The sequence below is a fragment of the Merops nubicus genome, unplaced genomic scaffold, assembly GCF_000691845.1.
Source record: "Merops nubicus isolate BGI_N331 unplaced genomic scaffold, ASM69184v1 scaffold7558, whole genome shotgun sequence".
Lineage (NCBI taxonomy): Eukaryota > Metazoa > Chordata > Aves > Coraciiformes > Meropidae > Merops > Merops nubicus.
The window spans coordinates 60,923-74,898 of record NW_008625069.1 but is presented as its reverse complement, the minus strand read 5'-3'; the positions used below and the strand labels follow the sequence as shown (position 1 = coordinate 74,898).

At 39.4% G+C, this 13,976-nt stretch overlaps 1 protein-coding gene across 1 annotated transcript; it reads right to left on the bottom strand.

Annotated features, from left to right (window-relative positions):
• Positions 1-494: 494 nt before the first annotated feature.
• On the bottom strand, positions 495-4,786 carry NGF (nerve growth factor (beta polypeptide)). Its single transcript, XM_008945549.1, has 3 exons — positions 4,643-4,786; positions 1,920-2,105; positions 495-1,369 (listed from the first exon to the last, which is right to left on the bottom strand). The coding sequence occupies exon 3, from the start codon at positions 1,355-1,357 to the stop codon at positions 641-643; it is 717 nt and encodes a 238-aa protein (XP_008943797.1). The 5' UTR covers positions 1,358-1,369; positions 1,920-2,105; positions 4,643-4,786; the 3' UTR covers positions 495-640.
• Positions 4,787-13,976: the final 9,190 nt, after the last annotated feature.

Below are 13,976 nucleotides of genomic sequence, written 5' to 3'. Positions count from 1 at the left end.
ATTCTACTCTTGTGCAGACAAATGTTCCAAAATAATTCAGAACTGATTATTTTTGCAGTCAAAATAATTTGGCAATTTTAAAAAATGACTGAAGGTCTTAGAAATTTATTTAGCAACGTGAAGAACTTATATTTTTACCAGGAGTACACTAAGGTGATTAATTATATATGTTTAATATCTTTATGGATATTTAGTAAAACTGGAAGCAAGTTTTGAAAGGTCTTTTTCAGTCTTTTGGTAGCTGGACAAAACATTTCAATTTAAAATAAACCTACAAGATTTTCACAGTAAACTGGCAGATTTTGTGAGGAAGATTATATTGTTGTGGAAGAGTGGAATGTGTGTGAAAACTGTGTGAAAAATGTTTTCTTTTTGTAGAGTGACAAGCAAAGATTGTTCAGTGGCCCTGTGAACATTTCAGTTGTAGGCCTGAATGAGACCAGGGTGAATATCTTTTCAAGGGTTCTGCCAGTAAATAAATTGCATAACACACAAGGTTTCCAAAAGAGTTTAATAAATAATGAGGTTCTTTCTGTACTGTATAAACTATAAATATACCATGCACTCCTTTATAACTTAAAATAATTTACATACTGAGGTAGGGGGGTAGGAAGGTGTTGTCATGGGGTTTAGATCCATCTCAGGGTCTCCCTGACTTCCTGTTGAGCACACACACACAGGCTGTGTCAATTCGAATAAATCGCCAGGCTGCTTGTTTGCCCTCCATTGTCAGCGCTTTGACAAAGGTGTGAGTTGTGGTGCAGTAAGAGTTCCAGTGCTTTGCATCGATCCCTCGGCACCCACTGGAGACTGGCTTAGGGTCCCTGCACTTTGTCTCAAAAAAGTACTGCTTAAAAATATTGTTGTTAATGTTGACCTCTCCCAACACTGTCACCTCTTTGCCTTTAATGTCAGTGGCTGTGGTTTTGTCCCCAACCCACATGCTGATGCTGTCACACACTGAGAACTCTCCCCGGTGTAATACGGGATGGGCAGTCCTCTTGGTCCTGGCAGTCCTGTTGAGAGAATCTGCACTGCTGAGAAATCCCATATTCTGTCCTCGCCCTGACACTGGGGGGGGCTGTGTGCTGAACAGCACCCGAGGAGACCGGAAGCGCCTCTTAAAAAAATTTGGATCCATGGTGATATTGATAGCTTCTCCTCTACCTGTCGTCCAAGTAGAGTGGCTGTGGGATGTCTGTGGAGCTGCCTTGGGAATGTGGTGTCTGTTACTCAGGTGAGTATAGAACAGGGAGTGTTCTGCAGGATACTCCAGTGGAGCATTGTCTTCTGACTTTGGAGCTGCCTGTATGCCGATCAAAAAAGCTATAATCAGAGTGTAGTACAGCATGGACATTACGCTATGCACCTAGAACAAAAGAAAAATGTCATGTTACTGTAAGCCATGCTGGCACAAACGGATGCCATTGCTGACAATAAATTTGTAAGATACCCCAGATCATACAGATTTCATCAGGTACTCATGTGGGTGCCAGATGTTGTTTTTCTAGAAGAGCTCATTCAGACAGCATAAATGTTCTTAATAAAGCGAGAACATTAGAAAATAATAGCTAGATTATTATTAATTCCTCTGGTATTTGTTATTAGAACACTGTTTATGAAGCACTTATTTGGTGGTATTAATGTGGAGACCATATGGCGACAGCATGTTCCCAGGAGTAAAATCTCCAGTGATTTTTGCAGCAACCTTTTTGGCCAGGACTGATTTCTTGGCTGCAAATACCCTGCAGAGTAGTGAGAGTAGAAGCATACCCTTGGCTAAAATAGCTGTCCGTTCAGTTAATTTGTCTGCAGAAGTGTCCTTGGGAGTAGGGTGGGGACCACCAAACCAGTACTTGTGGAAGGAGGGGAGCCCCGGTGAATCGTGCCATTGTCACATACTCAACAGCCATGCTTACCTGCCATGTTGACAGGCCCCACCACTCTGGCTGGCTCAGCAGCCTCCAGCAGCCTCCATCTATCCCATCTGCCCTTTCCTGTACCACATTGCCGATTTTGGGCAGATAAAGCCCAGACTTGTTCCCAGAAGAGCTCAGGCATCACTTGTCACAAGGGCAGATGGGATTTTTCCATGTTCAAGCTGCCTATTAGGACAAATATGGGTATTACATAGGAGCACTGAAGGTAACAGGCTGCTTCTGGGTTGGCATCTTTGGTGCAGCATAGCTAAAACTTGTGGCCATAGCACTGGGAATTACGTACATGGAAACACCTTCCATTTTTCAGACTGCTATGAGCAAAAAGCACCACAAATGTCACTGCATAGCACATCTAGTGCTAATCATCCTTTGATCTGGAGAATGGGCACATCTGTCTGTGTGTGGAAAAGTTTAACACAAATGTCAAAAACTTTGCTAAGAACAATTTTGTGCTGGAAGACCAGCAGCACTAATATCTTGTTGGGTAACTACCATGCGTTGAGTAATTCAGACACATGTTGGGTTAACAAATGAGCAGCAAGCATCCTGGGAATGAAATGTTAAAAAAATGATCTGAAATTTCAGTTAGGGGCAGAGACTGTATTTCCTCTGTGAAGACTTAATAAGCAGACAGAGTATAAACAGAAAAAAACCTTACCAAGTGAGGCTCCTCCCCTGTCTTTTAGCCCTGTTTGCCTGACATGTCTCAGCTGGCCCTGAATTACACTGGATCTGGCCAGCAGGCAGGCAATTGCACATAGACTGGACAAACAGGGTTTTGTGAAAGAGGAATCGGGCTCTGCAGTTCACTGTGATTTCCCAGCATGTCTTAATGTTTTTTCTGGGTGTGGGTCAATTACAGTTGAAGTTCCTCCTTTCTCTTTTCTGTTCAGCTTTCTTAGACTAGAATCCCAGGCAACACTAAAGCACTCAACCAGGGCCTTAGCTTTGCTGGAGCCCAATCTTTTAGAAAATGAAGAACCCCAAGATGTCCCAAGATGGTGGGATCTTGTGTGGATAGTCTTATCTCGGATGAGAGCTGAAATTAAATAAACAGTTTTTGTGCATGGCTGGGCAAGCTTTTAAGACATCATCAGGAGACACCAAGTGAAGGTGGTGACTGAAGAAGGTGAAGATGCTACAGAACCTGCGTCAATGGGAGAAAAGAGAAAGGCCAAAAACCACATTAACAGTTGTCTGTGCAACAGTAGGGATGGAAGAACTGGGGGCAAAATTATGATGATGAGGGTCAAATTTCTCAGAGAAAATCCTTACTGTTCTAACACTGTTCTAATTTGCTTAAAACAAGGCTGAGGGTTGCTGCTTTCCCACTTGCAGGTCATGCTTGAGCAGTCATCATCATTGGTATATGGAAATAGAGCTGGGTGTAGCTCAATAGCTTGGTTATGCACGATTCAGAGAGTAGCCCCTTGTTCTACAACCAAATTAAAATCAGATGCTTCCTTACATCTCTAAAGAGTCAGCTTTCCTGACAGAAATGTTAATGGAAAAGGTTTGCAGAACAAAATCCAGGCACTATTTAGACCTGCCAATAGCAGCCTCAACCTATTGTGTTTATACATAAACTTTTTTTATTATTTCCTTCTATAGGAGAGAGATGTTGCAGTGTCAGCAAAGAGCTGTTTTTGGTTTTGTGCTATACAAAATTTACCGTTCTAAAATGCAGTTATGTTCATCTTCCTTCTCCAAGTTGCATATATGCTCAGATTATTGCTTTGAGGCCTTTAACACAAAATCAGAAAGATCTTACTTGCTTTTTTGGTTGTGGATTGGTTTGTTTTCAGTTTTGCTTTCTTTTAAATTTGCCTTGTGTTTCTTCTCCTTGTGGTAAAGCGTTCTGTGGGCCAAACACAGACAAAATGTATTTTGGGATACCTGAAGATTCAAAATTGAATCTTTAAATCAGCTATTAAATTGGTGGAGAATAGAAATGGATAGATTAAAAAAAGTGGGTTTGATGACTACAAAAGCAAAAAAAGTGAACATTTAAAGAATAGGTATGCTTTAGACTTCGAGGATTGTGGACTTTCTTTTGCTGACATACAGATATTTTGTGGGCTGTTTTGAGGGCTTATTTCTAAGGTTTGCCACATACTTAGTTACTAAACCCTTTTGTGGTGCTTTCTAGAAGTGTTCATTGTGCATGCTAAGCGCAGCCACCTGAACTTCCAGGGAGATGCAGAGCTGCCAAGTCTAGTGCTCGTAGTCCGTGGGTATCTGTTTGCAACACTGGACGCAGTTTATCACAGGCATTTCAATGCCAAAAGTACAAAAGCTGTACTAAACCAGCGGATGCTTAATGAGAACTGTGACTTGTAAGTGGACCATCTCTCGTTATAAGTAAACATCCCCCACAAAAGATGCGATGTGTGGAGACAGATTTAAAGGAAGCAGAATAAGTGGAAACTCCCATTTTAGCCAGACGACAGCTTGCTAGCAGTTATCAGTGAAGCAACTTTTTTAAATAAAGTCAAAGAGATAAGCTTTTCCAAAAATGAGTGTTAAATGTGAATCGCCCTTGTCTTTGTTCTTAAGAAGCTAGACCAATGATTTTTTTTAAGTTCAACTCTCTTCCCCACTTGTATGTTTAAACACTTATTCTGCTATAGCTGTTCAGGCTACTGTGTGATACTGGTAATAGCATCAGTCTGCTCTGAGAAGAATGTGTGTGTTGTGCTTACCTCTGAGTATACTGCACAAAAAACTGCTCTCCCAGCAAGGTCTTTATTTCATCCAGATGCTGAGCTGGGATTGGCTGCAGCATGCCATCGGGCCAGTTTGACTGCGTAGCAGAGTCTGGGAGTTGCTTATTCTGTTCCACTAGAATTAGAAGTATTTGTTTCAATAATTAGCCAGCAAATGAGTGTTTTCAGTACCATTCCCCATTTGACAGCAGGAGTACAGGGACAAATCCAGTTGCTTGGCTTTCTGAACTGTGCCTTTTTCACTCTTACAGTGCAGAGGTTGTCTAAAGTGCAGTTTTCTGCTTTCAAAAGCAGCAAATCTGTGAGACAGAGATAGATTTAATCAACACCTTTACAAGACAATGGTTAACAATTCACTGCTCTGATCCCTCTTGGGCATCTTCCAGGCTCACCGAAAACAGGAGGGATGCAGCATAGTGAAAGCAATACTTGCTGTTGTCACTGCCTGAGCTGGGTTTGCACAGCAGTGATAGACAAATGAGGGCTCAGACCCCCCCCTCCCATCATCTTTGTCTAGGAAACCAGCCTGGCCACAAGTAAAGACACTGCAAGTTGTGTGCCATCAAATACAGCCAGTGTAATGCTCAGTGGCTGCTCCGCTTGCTTGTCCACAGCGGTCTAAAGAGCACCGTCACCAGCCCTGTGTCCTTTTTCCGTCACAGTACTTTAAGGTAGCGCACTCCTGTTTTCAGTATGCAAACACTTAAACCCAGAGATGTTTGTAATACCTACAGGACATGAATCCTATCTATGCCCCATCCACAAATCTGCTATCCACATAGTTACGCAGTTTGTGCCCCATGCTTTCTCTTTCCCAAACTCTGGAAGTCTTTTAGAGACCCCGAAGGAGGGCTGCCAACGTGCATACTACTGTACATTCTGAAGAGCCAGTGGGAAGTAGCTTTTGTTACTCCTTTGAGATTTTGCCTGCACGTATGGTAACATTGACATTGATTGTAATATTTCACACAAAATAACGATTACCTACAGGATAGTTCTAGTCTCCCCCATCCCCTCCATCACTGTTTGAGCTAAGTGTGAAGAAATGCAGTTGAAAATTTGGCTGGGCTGTTTTGTAGTAGCCTAACATTTGGGAAAAGTGAGTGGAGAAAAAAGAACTATGCAGCTCAGTGGACTGGAGTAGGAATGTCTCACACGTTATCCAGCCATAGTGATTGGACTCTGCTGATTGTCTGGAATATGAGTTCCACTTGAGCAATTTCATAAGAGACTGCTGAGGGTCTCTTTCAGTGAGGTGATAATGCCTGAGATCTTTCACACATGGTGAAAGAAAAGGAAAAAAAAAATTCTAAGGCTCTTACAATGCCAGAGCCGTAAGACTCTGTGGGCTAAAAGCTAGTAAATTGGTAGCCTTAGTGCCAAATATCTGTAGTTTTAGGAAACAAATATGGAAAATTGGTATGCTGTGCAAAATAAAACCCAGAGACAACCTTGTATGGACATTTTAGGAGGTGAACCAAGTGTGTCCTTACCTGATGGAATCTCTTAATCAAGTCCTTTGGCAATCTAGCACTGGTGAGGTGAAAAGGCAATGAGTTACCCTCTTTCAATTCTAGGCAGGCTTCCTTTTTTCACTAGCATTCAAGCAGGAATCAGTTGAGGGCCTGAGACATGCTTAAATCTTCCTGCCTTAGGAGAGAATCTGAGGACTTTTCACAGGACAGAGGCCTTAAACTTTGCGGGTTTTTTTGGTATCTGATTCATATTGGGTCCAAATGTGCTCTTTGGCTGCGTTACTCTTTTGATTAAGGCAACATAAACCATAGACCTGCTCCCAGATTTAGGAGAAGTTGGAGAGAAAATGATAGCTGCTGAAGCCTAGTGAAGAAGAGGAAAGCAGTGGGCTAAAGGCAACAGCTAAAACAGCAGAGGAATATCTTGGTCAATTCAGGAGACAATCAGGAGGAGAATCACAGATTGCCATTTGTCGGTAGACAATTACCTGATCATGGCTGATACTTGAAAAGAACTTAAGTTATAAAACTTTCAGACATGTGAAGACATACTTAAATGCTTGTCCGCTGCCTACTGTAAAGGCAGAAATAGCTCCAGTCTTAATTACTATGCTGTGAATGGTCATATAAACCCCAGATCAAAGGAAAACCTTTATTTTCTCCATCAGTTAAATCCAGTGTGCTGACATCTCTCAACAGAGTGTATTTCTGATTGTAAATTTATGAGTGCCATTGAAAATGTTAGAAATAATGTTTTATTAATCTTAAATAATAAATTGAACAGATAAGCTATCTAAGTAAGGGAAACAAGGGTTGTATCAGGTACTGTACTACAAAAGACCCTGTTGGATTCAGTGTGGAGATTCCAGCGCATTTGCTAAGGAGAACGTGCTGCTAATGTCAAAGCATGAACTGTATTCACTTTATACCTGCATAGTTTCTTTCCACAGGAAAGCTGGCTGCCAGTAACTGTAGCCACTAGGTTTGGCTCTTACCAAGATCCAAACACAGGCTACTTAATTTTAAAAAATGTAACTGAAGTCTTCCAAGCCTCTTTTCAAGCAATACAGGGCACAAGAGTCAATCTGTTATGTGTTTGTTGTATCGTGTTGTGAAATGCTTCTGCAGTAATTTGGCCACTCTTTGGATTTGCTTTTGTCTGTAGATCATGGCTCATGTTCTACTGTACTTGTGTGGTTGAAGTATGTAGGAGTTAAGCTAGTTACAGTCAGATGAATGCATCAGGTCAAAAATAGTTCTAAGATCTAAAACTTCATGTTACCAGACTGAGTATGCTATATTTTTGCAAGAATGTACTAGTAAAGTAATAACCCTTTCAGTGGACTTCTGACAGTTTAGTAACAGTAATGATAGAGCTATAATATGCTGGCCACTGCCAAAAATAATCGAACAACTTTTCCAACTGTTCTGCCACCCTAAGAAAACACTGCTTCAGTTCCAGCTAGCTGTTTTTCAACCACAAAATAGTTTATTTTCAGCAGGGCTTTTAAAAAGTTTTTTTTTACTGTCTTCTTCCCGGATTCCTGGTTGGGGCAGAATCCAGTAAATGATGCAGTGTTATTCAAATGATGCTAAAGACAGCATCTATATACTATTCCTCTCTACCTGCCATTCCTACACATTAATAAAATATCCTACTGAAGTATTTCTTCAGAATTTACATGTATTCAGGATTACAGACCTTAGAGGTAAACCCCCCAACTTCCATTTTATTTTTTAGTTTCAGCACATATAATAGGAGTAGCAGCACAGTGTAAACATAAAACAGTGCTATTTGCACATGAATGCTTCATAGGGATTCATAGTAAAACAAATACAGTATTTACCAACTGATCTAAGGTCTGTCTGAAAAAAGTAATAATTGAAATATAGATGATCAGTCTCCCTGTTCCTTTGCTTATTTGGTGATCATGCACTAAAGATGTCACTAGTAAAAGCTGAACAGTCTAAAAGCAATGCTACAAGGGGCCTAATGGAAGAGTGGAGAAACAGATCCCCTCAAAAATCAAGCAGTTCTGTATCTTGCAAAATGCTTGCAAGCACCTGTAAGCCAAACAAGTGCTAAGCAAAACAAGTATGTATAGGGAATTCCTATTTTTTAAAACAGTTATCCCACAGAATAAATCCCAAAGAGCGTTTCCTGGAAACTTCTTTAGACCTGAAAACATAGTAAATTTACTACATTGATTACTTCCAATAGGAATAGCACTGCTTAAAATTGTTGTCAAGTCTCTGTATAGTCTCTGTTTCGTGTAAAGCCTGCAAAATTTTAACTCTTGATTCCAGTGCAGATCCATTTCAATTCAGACTGCAGGACTTGAACAGTTAACAACTGGGTTATAAAGTGTGTAAAGATGTATGTGAGAGTTCTGGAATTCCAAGAGCAATTTAAAGATTTGACACTTCTCTGTGAAGACTGCAGTTGAATTTTGGCAGCTCTGTTTTTGCTAGAATATTACAATACAGCTGTTTTAAACCTGGAAGCATTGTTAAAGTGTTATTACAGTGGGGAGAAAAAATGATGTGCTGTGTTGAAGTAGTTCCATTTCATGACTGCCACTTGTATAACTAGAAATAGAGCATGGAAGATTGACTTCGGGACATTACCCACTTTTTCTCCCCAGGACACCAAACAGTGCAACTTCTCACTTCAGGAATGTTAACATTTTATTTTAGAATTTCCAAATGAGAGAAAATGGATACTTGATTTAACACAACTCCATCAGACCAGCAGTGGTGATGTTTAACCAAAATAAACATATCACTGCTTTCAGTGATGCCTGACTAGGTAAAATGAAGCACTAAAATAGAATTGGGCTATCGATATCATATTTACTATCTGTAAATATTAGTAAAATATTAGTAAAAATGAAGCATGCTTGTCTGTAAACAGAATATTTTTAGTGCCCTATTTTAATCGATTAGACAGTGCAGCCTTCTAACGGCATATTCACTAGATTCCGTTAAAGTAGGTCCTATGCTAGTAAGAGAAAAGATAAACCAATGCTCTTTGGCTCAGTAAAATACAGCAAGTAAATGGTTTTCTAAATAAAAATAAACAGAGGCAATAAACATAGGCATAGAATGTTGTAATCTAAAGCATGATATGATTTAGGATGTTATTTTCTGTCATTTGTGAAGTTGTTGGCATATTTTAAGGATGTGCCAAAAAATCAACAGAAAGGATATTTGAATCTTTTTGTCTTCATGACAAGACTAGTGAGAACACACATCTCATTTACCAATTTTGTAATTCAGATTACAGGAAATAGACGAAAACAAACATCATAATAACGGGAAATAATAGTTTTCAGAATACTGAATGAGCCAATAAACTCCCCAAAGTATTTACTTAGACTTCTCCATTTCAGAGATGAGAAGTGGTTGCTTTATTCAATAATGACAAAAGAAAAAGTTCACGCTATATAGAGTTTGACCTAGCAGTGACATTTGTGCAGTTCTTTCCAATGACACAAGATGGAACATGTGTGAAGTTCTGGGGCTACTGGGAGCAAATGGTTTGCAACCAATATTTGTTTTCTGGTATTATTTGCAATGATATGCTTGGTTGTCTATTCAGCAAACAGGATCACAGAGGTCACAAAAATAAGCAACAAGTAATGAGTAGCATATTAGTTTTGTCTTGCTGCATGTGCTTGAAAGAGAGAAATGAGGGAGACAGTTGCTGCTGAAGTTGCTGTTAAAGAGAAGGTTTCTACTGGCATATCTTCCTCACTGAAACATTTGACCAGGTAAATGAATTAAAATTTAGCAGTAGCAATTCAGGGATAAAAATTCTGAGGCCTGGGAGGCCTTGAAGAGAATCCTTAAGCCATTATGACTAAGAGCAGTGTCAGAGGCACTGGATTCCAACTTTCCCTTGATCTGAGCTGATGAGCAAGAAAACAGGAATTTCTAGTGAACTCAAGATTTCATTCCTCTGTTACATCTACAGTGACTCATCCTGTAAATAAGAGCTTTATGTATGCTGGAAGAGTCACTTGGAAGCTACCTGTGTCTCATGCACTTCCTTTTGTTCTGAACGTCTCCAGTATTGAAATGTTTCTTTGAGTATTTCTGGAGAGAGCAGCAGACTGAGAAAAATGCTGCCCTCCAGCAATGAGCATGCATCATGTCACCATTATCATCGTCATCACAGGATGTGCAACAAATATGAACCCCTGAATTTCTGACTCAGGTTTAGTCTAGGCAAGGGTAATAACAATAATGCTTGATAGCCTATGATGCATCTGTCCATTTTGGATATGTAAAGGAAAATATCACTATGAATCTTGACCTGCAGGGTGAGGATTGTCCAATCAGACACCTATAAGGCTTTGGAAAACAGTACCTTTTAGGGTTTATTTTATGCTTTCTGTGGCATAACTAATGGGAATGTCTTACTTGCGGGAGCCTAATTTTATCACTCCTATCCTACTGAACTGGTACATAAATATTTCAAATGCTAGTGCCTCTACAGAAAAGGTCCAAAAGAGGAAAACAAGTCTATTGCACATCACTTCCATTGACACTCCATTCCCTCAGAGCATAGGGTGCCAAGTGAATCTACCCGATGGCAGAGAACCAGCTTGCAGCAACAGGTGGTGGTTTCTTGCAGTAGGTGATGGGGACTTGTGACACAGGACAGACAGAGCTCAATTTTAAATGTCTCACTTTAGAACTACTGAATTGTAAAACATAATTGAGACTTCTAGTTCTAACAATGTAATGTTTGGCATCATGATACTCTTATATGTAGAATATGCTCATGGGAATTTAGAGTCATCAACAGTCATCTAAAATGTGGCTACCTTTGGAAAAATCATACATGATCTTCAGATCATGATGCCATACCAGTGAAAACTTGAAATGGGATGCAGCTCTTATTGTGATGGTTTTGCTATGAGTACAGTGTTAAACGTACACAGAGCCAGCCTGACAGAAAAGAAAATTTTATCTTATTTAACAAAGACAAACTGACAGTCATTAAATAAAAGATACAGAAATTGTCTCTGTCAGAATAAAATATATCTTTAAATATAGTGAAGGAAAAATGAATTAGTGATCACTTATCAAAACCAGTGAGAAGTCTCTCTGAAAATAAAGACAGAAAACAGCCTTAGAAGGAGCATATCTATCTGATTCTCCTGAAGTGGATAGCCTCAATAGTAAAATTAAGTGAGCTAGAAATAAAAATTCTGGCTAGAAAGAAGTTATCTGAGCATACTACAGTTGTATATCATACCTATATTACCATCTATAAAGGAAATCCTAAAATTAATGGTTGACTTGTGATGATTGCTTTGGAACTTTCAATATAGACTTCGAACTATATATATATGCATTTTATAGGGCTCCAGGGAGTGGCTTAAGATCTCGGGCACTAACTGACATAAAAACTACTGCAGCATAAATGGGATAAACCCATCCCACCCAAATAAAGTTGGATGCCTTTGAGGTCTGTGGAAGTAGATGCCTCCATCCTGCCCAGCTACTGCCAGCATGAAAGATTGCTGCTCACCTACAATTCCTGTCCAAATATAAGAAGAGGAGTTGTTCCCTAGTTGCTGCTTAAAACAGAAAGTCTGAAGGGACTGCATGAGAGTGAACACATGGCCTGTCCTCCCCTCACTTTCCCAAATGGATCTTGAGCTGGTTGTGACAAATGCCTAGCTTACTGTATTTGGTCCTGAGGTTTCCGATACAAAATGACCAGAAATTAAAGAACTGGAATTTCAGACATTCTGAAACTACCAAAATCTAACTGGAATTCACCTGGGAAAAAAAAATATGAGGGCAATCAGACTACAGTGTTACTATACCATCTTACAGCCAAAAGTAATTAGGACAGAAAAATACAATATCTTTAAGGGCCAGTAAACATTTCCAGCCAGTGATCCTATTCCAGCAATTCAGAAGGGAATATAAATCCTGATTCTTGTCCAAACCTCGATTAATAAGAACCAGCTGAATCCTAACAGCAATGCTAGCATTTAATTTTTAGTCAAGCTCATAATTCTAATTTTTGCTATCCTTTTTAACTTTTCTACCACTGTACAAAGACATTTGAAACAAGTGAGATTTTTAGCAATTGAATGCGTATTGTAGTGTAATGCATAGAATGTCGTGACTGCAAAAATGAGGTAGAAAATAAAAACGAGCTGGTACGTTATAATCAGATTCCCAAAGATAGATTCCAACATCTCTGTGTTTGTCTAGATCTTGAATTTGGAAAAGTACATTATGTAAGAGCAAAGAGAATCCAGAAATTATGGCCAAGATCCTAATGACTTTTAATACTTGATGTCTGTGTTTCAGGCTATCCTGTTCTATTAGTTCTTTACATCAAAAAGGGATTTTATTTTCTACAAATCTTTCCGTGCTTTAATAGCCTTTTTTTCAAGTCTCAACGGTATTTTGCAAATATTGTAATTGCGAAGCCTGAGCTTGTTCTGAAAATTTTAAAGATGTAGTGACTCTCAAACTCCTGTACTCCACCTGCTTTTCCCATTTAATTTGTGTTCAAAACAATTTCATTAGAATTCATCAGTACCCCACTACAGAAGTGTGAAGTATGGTGAGTTTTGCCATCAAAACAAAGTAAATAGTTTAGTTGAGTGCAAGAAAAATGTCACAATTAGAAGGCTTTTTAGTAGCATCTGATGACCTAAAAATTGAAAGTTACTCAAGAGGTAGAAAAAAGGGTTTTCTTTCTCAGCACAGTGAGTCCCTTTCAAATGTGGTGCAGTTTTGAAATGAGAGGGTAAAATCTCCAAAGAACAGGGTCTGTAGTAGAGCTGTTCACACAAAAATCTGGAAAAACTGCTAAATAAAACAAAGGAAACCACAGGAACACTGGAAGAGTTATCAGATTGCAGTATCAGCTGTGTAACTGTTGTAATGTTCTCCAGAAGCACAAGTAATTCTTAGAGGAGAATGTGTCTTGATACGTAGGGTCGTTTACCAAGAAAAAAAACAGGAGGCTCACTACTGCTTAGACCTTTAAGCCATTTGTTCTATTACTTTGGCTAATCTGGACATGATCAGAAAAAGGGAACAAGTGAATAGGGTTTCACCTTTGAGTTCTTGCACTTCAGAACCAACAATGCTACATCATTCTCATGAAGAGATAGAGTTGTTTTGTCAACTATGATGCTGCTGGGATTTTTACCCTTATGCTTTCATACTTCATATGTTTGTACTTGGTACTTATTTAGAATTAAAGTATCGTTTCTATGTAATTTTGTGGACCTTATGCAAAATGCTCCATAGCTACATTTTTTTTTCTCCTGTATGTTTTCTGTTCTGAGCCATTTTCACCCTAGAAGATAGTCTTGATTAATTGGTAGTAGAGTAAAGCATTGCAAAGCTGATCTACATAAGTGTTAGGTATGTTTGGGAAACATCCTATTTCCTCTCACTCTTGTATTTGCCTTATTGTTGTTATGTGTTCATTGTATTTTTGTGCACGTGTGCATGCCTCAAGTGGTAGAAGAACAAGTGTGGTTTTGCCAGTGTTGGTAATCCATGAGTACCAGTTCCTTCTGTCTTTACCATAGTCCTTTTTTGCATCTTTCTTTATGGAATGGATGGATTAAAAAAGCAGTAGGAGAATGGGATTACTATCCCCAAGTCCAGCCTGTGACTGCTACTATGACGAAGTGGTACAGCAGCAAGCGCACATGATACGTACTTGCACTGAATATTCCATCAGGACCAGGCAGACCTGTGCATTCCCTGTCTGATCAGAACAGCTGTTGTGTACAACAGTTGTGCTGATTTGGTAATGATTTGCTGGGCAACATACTCAAGGA

Excerpts from the sequence above, each read along its gene's own strand:
- NGF (XM_008945549.1), bottom strand. The coding sequence starts at position 1,357 with ATGTCCATGCTGTACTACACTCTGATTATAGCTTTTTTGATCGGCATA.